Here is a 14,337-nt window from a genome sequence, read left to right as displayed (position 1 = left end):
GGGGCAGAAAACTCATTTTAAAAAGTTATGTATGAGAACTTCCCTAACCTGGGAAAGGAAGAAGTCATCCAGATTCAGAAAGGCCAGAGAACTGCAAATAAAAGATAGGTGCCAAAGAAATCAATGCCAAGACACATTATAATTAAAAGGTCAAAAGTTAAAGATAAGGAATCCCATGCTTAAAAGTATCATTCCATCTAAACAACTTGTTACATATCAGACATGAGTCAATAGCAGATTTTTCAGCAGAAACTGGCAGGTTAGAAGGGAGTAACAAAATATATTTTGAAGTGCTAAAAGGAAAAAGTTCCAATTAAGTATACTCTATCTGACAAAGTTACTCAGAGATGAAGCAGAGATACAGAGTTTTCCAGACAAGTAAATGCTAAAGTTCATCACCACCTAACCAGTCTTACAAGAAATGTTAATGGTATTTCTTTAAGCTGGAAAGAAAATATGAAAGTTTATTAAAAGGTAACTATATAGTAAAGGTAGTATATTAATCACACTTAAAGCTAGTATGATAGTTAAAGACAAAAGAAGTAAAAATAACTAACTATTAATTAAAGGATACATTAAAATAAGATCGAAAATGTGACATCGAAAACAAAACATGGCAGGGGGGCAGTGATTAAAAATGTAGAGCTTCAAAATGTATCCAAACGAAAGGTGTCAATTTAAAACAGACTTATTACAAATAAAGGTTTTTTATGTGTAAGACACAGGGTAACCACAAACAAAAACCTACAGTAGTTATATGAATATGGAAGATAATTATATTTGCAAGAGTTTCTAAAATGTGCTTTTGTTCATCATAATTCAGTTCCTTCGATTCTATATATGATGTTTACAACGGACAGTCCTTAGACATTAACAATTTACATATATTTAGTCATATCATTTTATTCTAATTCACCATTAAAAGTGAAATTAAATGTACTACTTTCAAATTTATAAACAAATAAAAGTAAACAGACAGAATTACAAGTATGATCATTACATTTAGAAATACTTGCAGAGTTTCCCAAATCACTTTCTAAAGGGTTACAACTCCCATGTAAGAATACAAAATTGTTTATTCTTATCTGTTAAAACTTTTCCATATTCCATCCTCTTTGAGATAGAGTCATTTGTTCTACTCCTATTGTTAAGAGTACAAAGAAAACAAACATTTGTTTCATAACAATGAATCCATATTCCAAATTTGAAATTCACATTTGCTTTCTCTTTAAAACTACATGAACTACTTTCAAGTCTTTTATTTGTGCCAGCCAATCTGTTGGGCACCCTCAACAAAAATTTGAACCTCAGTGATTGCCTGATACTTATTAGGTCAATTACCCTGTATCTGCATAGCAATCACTACTAAAAGTACATGAGAATTACATAACAAAGCTCACCTAAATTCAATATCCTTCACACTTCCTGAAAAATGCAGGTCACGAAGAGCATAGTGGATTCTCTTGCGTTGTGTCTCTGCTGCCCTCTACAGGAATGGTCTTGGATGACATTGATAAAATAAACTGAAAACCCAAACAGCAGTACTGACCAATACGCAAAGTCACATCAGTAATCAACTACATTTGTTAAAGATCCTAAAAGACAACATTACAAAGACAATTTATTGCTGTGGTTTTTGAATTGTCAATTTCTTCCAAATAGCTGTGTATATAGTTAATCTATACTCCAAGGAATACAACATAAGTAATTAAGAGAATTTGAGATCAGACTACATAAGTTAGAATCTCACTCTGCCATTTACTAGCTGTGTCTTCATTTCCTCATCTATAAAATGGGATCAAATAATAAACAACATCTACCTTACATGACCAGCAACTGGCAAAGTGCTGACATAGTAAGAACTCAGGGTCATTGTGTTTTTATTATTATTGCTATTACTATCGTTGACACTGTAACAAAACAGTCAGGACAAGAGCTCAGAGCCAGTGTCTCAGAATCCTGGTTCAGTCACTTACTACTTTAAACCACAGGGAAAGTGTTTAATCTTTCTGGGCCTCAGAATCTTTATCTGGGAAGTAGGGATACATAGAGTTATTGTGAGGTTTGGATAAACTAATGTATGTAGTACAGCACTTAGAAAAGTGACCCACAACAAGGAAGCACTCATAATGTTAGCTGCTGCTGTCCTCATGAATTCAGTTGCCTTTACATAGCACTAGAAAGCTGCTCCAGAAAACTGACAGGATCACACTTACAGGCAAGACTGTTTGCTAAATCAACAACATCCCTCATTCCACCCTGGGCAAGGGATTCAAGACAGACCTGAATTATAATAAATGCTTCCCACTGAATTAAAGTTTGTTCTCTTACGGAGTTAAGTATCCACCCATCATATATGTTCCATTTCTACAAACATGCATGAGGCAAAAATAGCCTCGTGAATTATATATGGGAGGTTTTGTTTCCAGAGAGCCAAGTAATAGGTACAAAACTCCTAATTATGGTATAAATCTTCCCCCCTCCAGTACTATTCAATGTACATGGTTGATTTAGACATTGTAGCTGACTCTGTCAACACCCTACTCCTCTCTTCCCTTATGTCTTCAGTGATGTATGTCCTATTTTCCAACTGCCAGCACCTCCATTTCTTAGCCTCTAGTCCCTCTGGTGGGTTCATTCTTACAGAGTCTACCAGCAGTACTAAGCTCCATATGCCTACAACAGTACCTTGTGTGATAATGATCCCCCACCTGGCTGCTATCCCTTCCCTGGCTCACTTGCCCACTTCACTCACTCCCAGAAGATGTTCTCAGGGCACGCTTCTTCCTGAGGAAATCAAAGGCAAACAATAAACTATAAATAGAGGCAAGTCTTCAAAAACTGAATATCACATATTTTATTTCTTTCAACTTGCTTGAAATATTAAAGAAAGAGTATGGTTTTACATATTAATATAAGAAAGTATTAGGAAGTAAGTGCTGATGCGACTACACAATCCTGGGCAGAGAGTCATGTGGGTATGTGTTAGAATCTCCTGAGAGGCAGCTGTCAAGACAGCATCAGCTATAAGAGAGAGATTTATTGGAGGAAGCACGTGAGATAGCAGATGTCAAGGAGAGCTTTAAGGCCATAATGCAGGCCTGAGTACTATGAAAGGAAAAGGAAAGAGGATTGGGTAGTAAGCAGCTCAGACTGTAGTGCGGCTCTACTATTGGCCAGGCCAATAATAACTTTTCCATTTAAAGTCACCCCTAGAGCACTTCAGTGTGACTGTGTCTCAATGGCATAGTCAGTCAAGAGTTGAGACCATGGGAGGCATGACCCCGTTACACATACAAGAGTGGATCCTGAAGGATGGCAGTTTAGGCCATCAATCAGTCACCTATGTTCCTTGAAACAGAAGATCTGAACACCCATTTCCGTAACTGCACCTCAAGGAATGATGATGCAAACTGAAATGATTTCAGAAGCTTGAATAATGTGTGTAGAGAAAACCCTCCTCTTTTCCAAGGTTGTTCATCATCAATATGTACTACTGTTTTGCCTGTCCATAAACTTCATACAATGTAGTATCAAACCATACATATTCTTCGGCTAACTGCCTTACTTCCTCCATATTATCCATGATGAAAATTACAGCTCTACTATATAAATATTCCACAATTTGTGTATGGTCATATAAAATTGGGTTATATTACGGAGTTTTTCTTTTGTAAACAATGTTATAATGAATATATTCTTGTGAAAATTCTGAGCAATGGCTTTCGAAATCTTTTGGCCCAGAACTACAGTAAAAAATACATTTCATAATGTGATCCAACACACATATACTAATAAATCTAACTTCAAATCAAGTTTCATAAATAATACTCCTATTAACTACTAGACATTCTAATGCAGTCTATTTTATTCCACTATGTTGTTTAAAGTCACTGAATCAGTTAGAGCAGCCACTAAATGGGCCACAAGCCACATTTTGAAAAAAATCAAGGATATTTACCTAAGAACAGAATTGTGTGGCCAGAAAGTATGAACATTTCAGCTTTATTAGGATTTAGCAAATATTAGGCATTGTCAAACTTTATTTTTTTCTTTTGTAGTGATCAGATAGATATGTAATTATCTCATTTTTAATTTGCAGTTCTCATACCACTAGTGAGACTGAGCATCTTTTCACATGCTCATTAGCCATTGAGGTTTCCCATTCCTATTCTTGACCAAATTTTCAATTGGACTATTTGTTATTTCCTTAATGGTTTGTAGAAGTTCTCAATATATGGTGAACATTACTGTACAATATCCTTTACAGCCCAAAAATTTTGAAAACATTTATTCACAAAAATATAAGCACTTCTAAGTTCAATGCAGCATTATTCGCAGTGGCTAAGGCATGGAAACAGCCAATGTCCTTTGATAGATGACTGGATAAAGACAATGTGGTACATATATACAACAAACTACTACTCAGCCACAACAAAAGATGAAACAGTGCCATTTGCAACGACAAGGATGTATCTTGAGAATATCAGCTAAGCAAAGTCAGACAGAAAATGTTAAGAACCATATGATTTCATTCATATGTGGAATATAAAACTGAGAACAACAAATGAACAAGTAAGAAAAACAAACAAACAAAAACAGATAGACACATCACAGTATGGTGATTACCAAAGGGAAGGGGATGGGGAAACTGTAAAGGGAAGGGGGGTAATGAAGAGATCTGACTTTGGGTGGTGAGCGCACAATGCAATATACAGATCGTGTATCATAGGATTGTACACTTGAAACCTATATAATCTTATTAACCAATATGTTGCTCCAATAAATTTAATTTTTAAAAAATGCTAACTTTTAAGTAACATATATATTATTTTTCAATATTAAATGGTTTTTATTGGGCATTTATATTCCATTAATGTTCTCTTATTTTAATTTTTTCTCTTATCAAATATTTATAGCAGATATCTTATCTGTTTTGAAATATATAATATTGCTATAATATACTGTGTTATAATAAACTATAGATTTATGGTTAAAAATAAAAAAAATCTGAAATGAAAGCAATATATGTATTTGATTCAAAATTCAAAATTGCATACAAGGTTAATACAGTAAAACTAGTTTCCTACCATTCCAGAGATAGCCCATATAAATATATATTATTTCCATTTTCTACACAATTATTCTATATCCTTTTTTTTGCCATCTAACAAGGTATTTTGAGGAATACTTCATGAGCATATAGACCAACATCTTTCTTGTACTTAAAATTTTTAATCAATTTTATTGAAATATATAATTTAAGCATACTAAACCACACATATTTAAAGTATTCAATTTGATCAGTTTTGATGTGTGTACACTCCTGTGAAATGATTACCAAATCAAGATAATAAACATTTTCATCACCACCAGAACTTTCTTCATGTTCCACTGTAATCCATTCCTCTCTCTATCCTTATGCCCAATCAACCACTGACCTGCTTTCTGCCACTACAGAATCATTTGCACTTTTAAGAGTTTTATTTAAGTAGATTAATACAGTGTATACTCTGCCTCATTCATTTTAAGAGCTTAAGGCTAAACTGTGAAGGTCAAATCATATAAACCTTGACTTTCATGCAAAGGAGAACCATAAAAAGTGTTCTAATAAGTGAGTAATAAGGTCATAATTTTTATTAAGATAAATCTAATAAAAGGACATAATCTAAGAAACTGGTTATAAAGCAATTGAAACAATACAGACAATAGACGAAAGGGCTGATGTGAGACAGAACTACTGAGGATGCTGTAGTTTAGAAGCCAAATCTACATGACCTGATAATTAAATAGATTCAAACAGTAAAAAGTGAAAAATGAAGCCATTAACTAAGACCAAAAAACACACAAAGAGGAAGAGCTTGGGTAAAAAGGAAAAGAAAATATATGGCTTAGCAGTAATTTTAAAATATACACACAGATGTTATTAGGCAGATGAAAACCCATATGGAATTCAGGATGGCAAGTGGTTTAGAGAAAGATTTAACAGTAACACTACTGTAATTAAGCAGACCACAAATCCAAAAGGATCCTTCCTATAACATAGGAATGTGTTTCAATGTCTGCCTGGAGAAATCCATGTTTTTAGTCACTTTTCAATGACAATGCAATGTGTGATGCTTTAATATATCAGTTTATTAAGAGAAACAAGTGTACTTAATGAGGAACTACATGGACGAAGTCCTGAACTTTTTAAATAACAAAGCAAGCCTAAGTCATATCTTTTCTATCACTGTATCTTTCAAAGTGCTGCCTATTTTGCATGCTTCTTCCAACTTGAGAAAACAATCAATGAAGATTCTGAAGCATTCAGCCAATACCAAGTACTTTTACAGTAAGGTTTTGATCACAGCTGCCATGTTTACTGCATAGGTAATTGGCTCACAGTCACATCACATATTTTTTCTAACACAGTTTTCTTGTCTTAAAATTAGGTGTAACAACATTGACTTCACAAGATTGCTTTAAGGTTCAAGTGGAAAATGTACTGCTCTCACCTGAATGTTGAAACTAATCATATGTTGAAAAATAATCCCCCCAAATTTCTTATGTTGAAACCTAATCCTCTATGTGATGGTGTTTGGAGACAGGTCTTTGAGGGGAGACCTCATGAATGAAATCAGTGCCCTTATGAAAGGCCCCAGAGAGATCCCTCATTTCTTGCACCAGGTGAGAACAATGAAAAGACAGCCTTCTATGAACCAGAAAGCAGGCCCTTACCAGGCACCATATCTGCCTGCACCTAGATCATGAAACTTCCCAGCCTCAGACTGTGAAAATTCAATTTATGTTGTTTATGCCACCCAGCCTATGGTATTTTGTTAGAGTTGCTTGAATGAATACATACATATACATAAAGCAACAAGTACAACATAAAGCCTAATATATGTTCAAATGATTTATTTCTTTTTTGTTCAATCCTCACCCAAGGATATGTTACCGATTTTAGAGAGAAAGGAAGGCAGGGGCAGAGAGAGAAAGAAAAAAATATCAATCGGTTGCCTCGAGTTTGTGCCCTGACCAGGGATCAAGCCCACAACCTTTCTGGTGCACAGGACAATGCCCCAGCCAAGTCACCCTGCCAAGGCGCAAATGATTTATTTCTATTTTTCTCCTTTAAGGGAAAAGCCATTGACTGCTACATTTTTGTTTTATTTTAAAATTATAAAATAAACATAACAAAGAAAATAAGCTTCTCCAATAACCCCACCACCCAGAGATACATTATTTACATTTTGAGGAACTATGGATGCTTGCCATTCACTTGTTACACCTATATATATTTATTATTCAAAAGCTACCCCAAAAAGTCTGTGTCATACTATAACTTATAATTTAACAAGGTATGGACTGGAACTGCAAGTACTACAAAACCTATGTGCAACAGTTTCTCAGTTACCTAGTAAACCCAGCCACCCACACAGTATCTCTATCCATGCAGCATTACAGTCTTTCTTACCCTTGTGATTATTTACAGAAGTTTTCAAAGGATAATTATATACTTGGTTCATAGACTACTTCCCCCAAAACAAGCCAAGAAACAAACTGAAAGTCCTCAGAAACTGATATTTCCTGATGAGAACACTGAAGTTTTTGACAACTAAAGAGTAAAATACTAAATATTCAGTGACAGCAATAATCTATGACGAAAACAAATCCATGACTTTTTTATTCAAAACAAGAAAAAGGAATCCTGAAGGTAACTTTACTAGAGACTTTATCAATTTAGAACCTACTCATGAAATACCAAATAAAGCTTGAAATTATAAAGACAAGTAACCTGTGATGTGAAGCTATGCACAGGAATCCCACCCTTCTCAGGAGGAAAAAAGTGCTTAAAAAAGTCAGGAACATGGTCCTGGCCAAGTGGCTCAGTTGGTTGCAGCATCAACCCAGACACCAAAAGGCTTCAGGTTCGATTCCCTGGCAGGGCACATACCTAGGCTATGGGTTCAATCCCCAGTCAGGGTGTGTATAGGAGGTATCCAATCAATGTTTCTCTTCCACACCCATATTTCTCTCTTTCTCCCCCCCACCCCCATCCCACCTCAAATCACTAAACATATCCTCAGGTGAAGATTAAAAAAAAAAAAAAAAAGCCAGAAACAGGTAGTTCAGCCACTGAAGCAACTACCACAGTAAGTAAATATTGAGAAAAAATTTTAAGAAGCATGTTTTCAGTACAATGTGAGAGTACAATAAGAAAGTAAGATCATTCTATCATAAATGCCTTTTCTGTCACACTGATCAGCATGTGCATGTAAAGAAACTATCCTAGACCAGAAAAAGAACCAACCAGAAGCATTAGAACAGCGCCTAGTGTTCACAGAAGATCAGAAACCCGTACCTGTTCCTGCCAGCCAGACTGGAAAAGCTCCTAATTCAAAGTATTACATAGAAAACTCAGGAAGGTCTTACTTCAGCAGTGGGACATAAAAGCGAGCACTTCCCCAGACCCACCTAACAAATCATAAAGCAACACCCAAAAGGATAAAATTGTTTCAAAGTAACTGCACCCCAGAAAAAGCCCCAATATATTTCAAGAAATTTTTTAAAATCCAGCTCCCAACAACATAAAATTCACAACATCATAAAATTCACAATCCACTCAAAAATTTCCAGGCATGCAAAGAAGCAGAAAAATACAACCTATAATGAAGAGAACTATCAGCCAACAGTAAGAAACACAGAAATGACACATGATATGTTTATAGAAAAAGCCATTAAAACTGTTATAAAATTCCTTATTTGTTCAAAACATAGAGAAAGTATGATTGTGGAAAGAAGAGACATAGACAACATAAAGATTCATATCAAATTTTCAGAGATGACAAATAAACAGCAGTTAGACACTGCAGGAATAAAATATTAAACTAGAAGATATGGACATAGGAGCCATTCAAAATAAAACAGAGGGAAAAAAGGATTCATATCACAACATCAACCAGCCTAATAAATATATATAATTGGAGTCCCCAAAGGAAAGAAAAAGGCAAACGACTTTCCAAATGTGATGAAAACTCAAAACCCATATGTGAAGAATAGAGTTAACACACCAGAACCTGAGATAAGTATACATCGAAAACCTACCTGTAATGTTGATCCTTGCCTACCTCTGGGAACCTAGATTTTAGGAGGCTTTCCACCATTCCCTAAGTAATAAGAGTGGCTCCCTATGCTGAAACTCTGCAAACAATAAGGCTTATGCTGACTACCTGTTTTCCTTCTTGAAATCCGAAATGTCAGTACATGCTAGACGAGTGCCTACCTTACCAGCCCCCAATAAAAACTCTGGGCGCTGAGTCACTAATATGTTCTCCTGGGGCAGACAAAACTTTACACATGTTATGAAAACTCACTGCTGAAGCGATTAAACATAATCTGTGTAATTTCCCTGGAAAAGGACTCTTGAAGAATCTCCCATGACCATACCTAGGCAAATCACAATCAAAATCTTAAAACATCATGAGTGAGATTAACTTCAGGCTTCTTCAATTTTCTTTTCTTTTTTTAATCCTCACCCAAACATATGCTTATTGATGTTTTTAGAGAGAGAAAGGAAAGGAAGGAAGGAGAGAGAAAAACATCAATGTGAGAGAGAAACATCGACCGGTTGCCTCTCACATGCATCCCAATTGGGGACTGAACCAGCAACCTAGTTATATGCCCTGACCGGGAATTGAACCCATAGCCTTTCAGATTACAGGTTGACTCTCCAACCAACAGAACCAGCTAGGGCACTTCAGGCACTTGAAAGCAACTCTTGGGAACTAGAAAACAAAGAAGGCTTCAAAATTCTGAAGAAAAATTATTTCCAATATAAAATTCTACACAAATTTTCAATCACATATTAAAGGAGATAAATGCATCTTCTGACATGCCAAGTCTCAAAAAAAATTATCTTTCACAAATCCTTTCTTGAAAGCTCCTGGAAGATGTACTCAATCAGAATGAGAAAGAAAACCAAGAAAGAGGCAGACATGGAATCCAGGATTATGATGCTCTGAATAGGAGGTAAAGGGAATTCCCAGAAACAGAATGGAGACATAAGGATGGCAACACCCACAAAGCAGAGAGGCTGCTGAGTTGAAATTGGAGCAGTTAGAAGGTTGTGGGGAGGAGTTCTTCAAGACAACAAAACTGATAAAGTGCCTGCTATGTCTAAAAATCTTAACAGGAGAATAATGCAAAGGTGAAAAAATTAAACTAGGTAAACAAAACACCAAAATAATTAACTCTAAGGAAAATAAAGAGTTGTGAAGGAAAAGTAATCATAATTAATACCTGCCTTGCTTACAAATATTATTTGTTCACAAGTATATAATGCTGAATACTAATCTAACCAAACCATAACAGATCTGTTCTGAAAGAATGGAGAGGGCATAGGAAAAGTTGAACGGGTAGCAGGTTGTAGGTAGTGGGTAAGAGGAAGAGAGCTCCGTATTTATTCATATTTAGAAGTATATTACAAGCATGTTATTTGGAGATAAGGAGATAAAGAACAAAAGAATCCACTGAGAATCAAAAGTTGTTATCCCTGAGGAAGGAGTAAAAAAACACCAAAAGGCTATGATTAACAAATGCCATAAACAGAATAAAAAATTCTGAAACAATTCATTCTTACCTTAGGAAGCGCAGATACCTTCTCTTCACTTGTCGAAGAATGACTGCTTGCACAAGAAGCAGAGTCTGATATATCCACAGCACTCTCATCATCTCCAAATTTATTATATTCATTAGTGTCTTCCCTGTCACTGTCACTCTCCCAGTCAACAAACTGTAGTTCATCTAGAAAACACAATTTTAAACTTAACTTTATTAATTTTTAAATCTACTTTTTCTATTTTCAATAGTTAAAAAAGATCCATGTTGCTCAATAATTTCAATATGTATTAAAAGACAAAGAAAAATATATTCCTACTACTCTTTTTGCTAGCCGTCCTATTTCTCTGAACTCTTATCCTACTCCAGTTCTCAGGTAACTACTTTTATTAGTTGTTTGTGCGTATTTTTAGAGTTTCTCCAACCTGTTTAAAGGCGTTAATTTTGTCTTTCCTGATATTTTTTTTTTACTTAATATAACTGACAGGTTTTTCAGCATCAGTAAATAGGGAGCACCCTCATTCTTTTCTGTAATATAGTATTCCATGGCATAGTTGAGCCATAGTTTATTTAATCAATCTTCTATTAATAAAGATTTTGTCAAAGATTTTCACCCAAAGTTTTTGTGTAGATTTCTCTCACCAATAATGAAATAAATTTAGTTCTTAGTTTACTTCATAAGCATTATGTAGATGCTACTTCTGCAAAATTTTAATTTGAAAGTTAAATTATGTTCATATATTAAATAACCAAAGTACTGACTCTAATTTACTATGCTTAAAAAAATGAATAATTAAGGATAAATTATTCCCTGAGGTACGGCATATAACGTAAACCTTCCTACATTTCAAAGCCTGAGTATTCCTTTACAGCTACTTCAGAACTAAGAGGGCTAGTAAGATATCCTGGCCCTATTTCAGAGGTCTGATAGCAACAATCTCACTTCCAGGTAGAAGCAATATTAAAAATAAAAACTTAGTAGCTTTAATATCTGAAGGTAATTCAAAATAAAAATAAAAGAAAAATTTAAGCTAAAGTTAAACAAAAGATAAGTCTTCTTTAATCAGATAAAGTAAACAAAAAATAAGTCTTCTTTAATCAGATACTGTTGTTCTGAGATAAAGTAAACAAAAAATAAGTCTTCTTTAATCAGATATTGTTGTTCCAGAAGATGAGGTAAAAGTCCACTATAATAGCTACAAAAAACTGAAGGTCAGAGAGGTCTTAGAGAAGAAGATGCATGATGGCAATAACTTCCTCACATCTCATTCACTCATGAAAGCTAAACAAAGGAACACGTAAGAAATTCTCCAGGCTGCTAAACTATCACACCAGGAAGCCATGGAGAGCCAGAGGAAGAGCACAAGTGGCCTCGGAGCTCCTGCCACTGCAGTTATTATGGTACATTGTTGTGGCATTTGTTCATTCATTCAACAAAATCAGTGCCTACTAAGGGCCTACTGTGCCATTTGAGACACAATAAAATACACACACACACACACACACACACACACACACACACACGAGAACACAGAACCATGCTCCCAACTTGGACAAGCCCACAGATGAATAATACTTATACAGCAATGTAATGAGCGCTGTAATATGATCTATCACGACCAAGGCTAACAAGACTTTTCATTTGGTCACAACAATTTTATGGAACAGACAAGACAATTACTGTTACACTAAAATTTCCATTTCACAGGTGAGAAAACTGGGTTTCCAGAAAGTTGAGAATTTTCCAGTTATATTTAAAAAAAGCAAACAGAAAGAAATTTTTAAAGAGAAAAATACTGACAATTTTAACTCAGGGATTTTTCCTTTAAATTCTAATTATGGACCTTAAAGCCCAGAAACTCTAATCCAATACAGCTGAAAGAAGGTTTGGGGATAGTTTTTAAAGCTCACCTAGTATTTCTGGTAAGGTCTAGTAACCACCAGAACAGTGTTGAAGAATACCACAATAAAGTTAGACGTTCCTGGCTCGGAATATTAGTTGCCACATTTATTATGTGAATCTAAGCAAGTGACTTGACTGTTCTTAAAGCTCAATTTTCTTCTATAAAATAAGGATACTTAGCTTACAGGCTCTAGTAGATAACAAAGGAAATAACATATATAATATCCAGCCAGTGTCAGAGATAAAACAAGAACTTGATAAATGATAATTAAAAGTAAAAAGGAGAAAGGAATAAAGGAAGGAGAGAGGAGGGAAGGGAAAAAGGGAGAGAGAGGAAAAAGCTAAACAAGCAATTGTGTCCCAAAATAGCTCTACTCCAAGTGATCATTTCCTTCTTTTGTAGTGGTGAAGTTATTTAAGAGAAGTCAACAATTGCTAACTCATTTTAAAATAATTAGCTCAAAGCATCCTTTCATTCTTAAAAAGTTTTGGAAACTACTGAGTGTTAACACAAAAAATCTTTTAATACAAGAGAACATAGACAGTTCTTTTTTTTTTAAGATTTTATTTATTTATTTTTAGAGAGGGGAAAGCAGGGAGAAAGAGAGGGAGGAAACATCAATGTGTGGTGGCCCCTCCTGCACTCCCCCACCAGGGACCTGGCCTGCAACCCAGGCAGGCGCTCTGACTGGGAACCAGCAACCTTTTGGTTTGTAGGCCAGTGCTCAGTTCACTGTCACACCAGCCAGGACATATAGAAATTTTTAATACCATTTTAATTGAGATGTAATTCATGCCTCACTATTCATCCACAAAAAGCATACATTTTTTAATAATAAAATTGTGTTCTGAGATACAGGAAAACAAACCAAGGGTTTCAGAACAATGAATTTCATTTAATATGGCTGAAATAACAATATTTAGCTTATGTATGAGGTCTGCCGAGAAGGTATCCAGCAGTGTAATATGAAAAATAGAGGCATTTATTGAAGAAGATACAAGATACAAGAAATATTGTACATAGGACAACGATACCTCAGTCCCCTTCAAAGTTGGCACTTTGGGACCTCACCATTCGCCATCAGCTGTCCTGTCACATTTTTCTGAATCTCATCAATGATCTGAAACTTCTTCCTTTTCAGTGGTGATTTTAGTTATGGGAAAAGCCAAAGTCACAGGCCTCCAAACCTGGGCTATAGGGGGGCTGAGTTAGCTGGGTGATTTGATGTTTTGCCAAAACACCGCACAAGACATGACACATGAGTGAGTCCATCGTCATGATGAAGATGCCAATGACCAGTTGCCCATAGCTGTGGTCCTCTGTATCATTTGAATAGTTTCCATGGAGGAATGTTCAAGCTTAATGCAAAATTTGATGCAGATTCATTGCTCTACTTGCTCAGTCATTTTGAACGTGATGGCCACACAGTACACATGCTCACTCAACAGTGTCTACTGCCCCCACTGACTATTGCAGTGAAGTCATCATTGTTCACGCATGTGCACTCCAGTCCACTCTCCTTGACTGCCAGGTTACATCAATGCTGTGCAAACCATTCTTGTTATATTAACAATGGCTGGAATTTTTCTGGACAGACCTCATATAATCTTAGAAAACCACTATAGCCCTGGCCATTGTGGCTCAGTTGGTTGGGCATCATCCTGCAAACTGAAAGCTTACTGGTTTGATTCCTGGTAAGGGCACATGCTTTGGTTAGGTTTGGTCCCCAGTGGGGGCACATGAAAGAGGCAACCAATCGATGTTTCTCTCTCACATTGATGTTTCCCTCCTTTCCTCTCTCTCCAGAATCAAGAAAAGAAAAAAAAAAAAT

At 35.6% G+C, this 14,337-nt stretch overlaps 1 protein-coding gene across 1 annotated transcript in view; it reads right to left on the bottom strand.

The window, feature by feature from the left end:
* Positions 1–14,337, bottom strand: part of SPIDR (scaffold protein involved in DNA repair) — a 390,408-nt gene that overhangs the window by 356,163 nt on the left and 19,908 nt on the right. Inside the window, exon 5 of the mRNA XM_054595226.1 lies at positions 10,625–10,788. Within this exon, the coding sequence (XP_054451201.1) occupies positions 10,625–10,788 (164 nt within the window). The remainder of the gene's footprint in view (positions 1–10,624; positions 10,789–14,337) is intronic.

The sequence above is a fragment of the Pteronotus mesoamericanus genome, unplaced genomic scaffold (genome assembly GCF_021234165.1).
Source record: "Pteronotus mesoamericanus isolate MK-2021 breed Mesoamerican mustached bat unplaced genomic scaffold, CSHL_Meso_final scaffold_54, whole genome shotgun sequence".
Classification (NCBI taxonomy): Eukaryota; Metazoa; Chordata; class Mammalia; order Chiroptera; family Mormoopidae; genus Pteronotus; species Pteronotus mesoamericanus.
The sequence above is the reverse complement of the archived record's forward strand: the minus strand, read 5'-3'. Positions and strand labels throughout refer to the sequence as shown.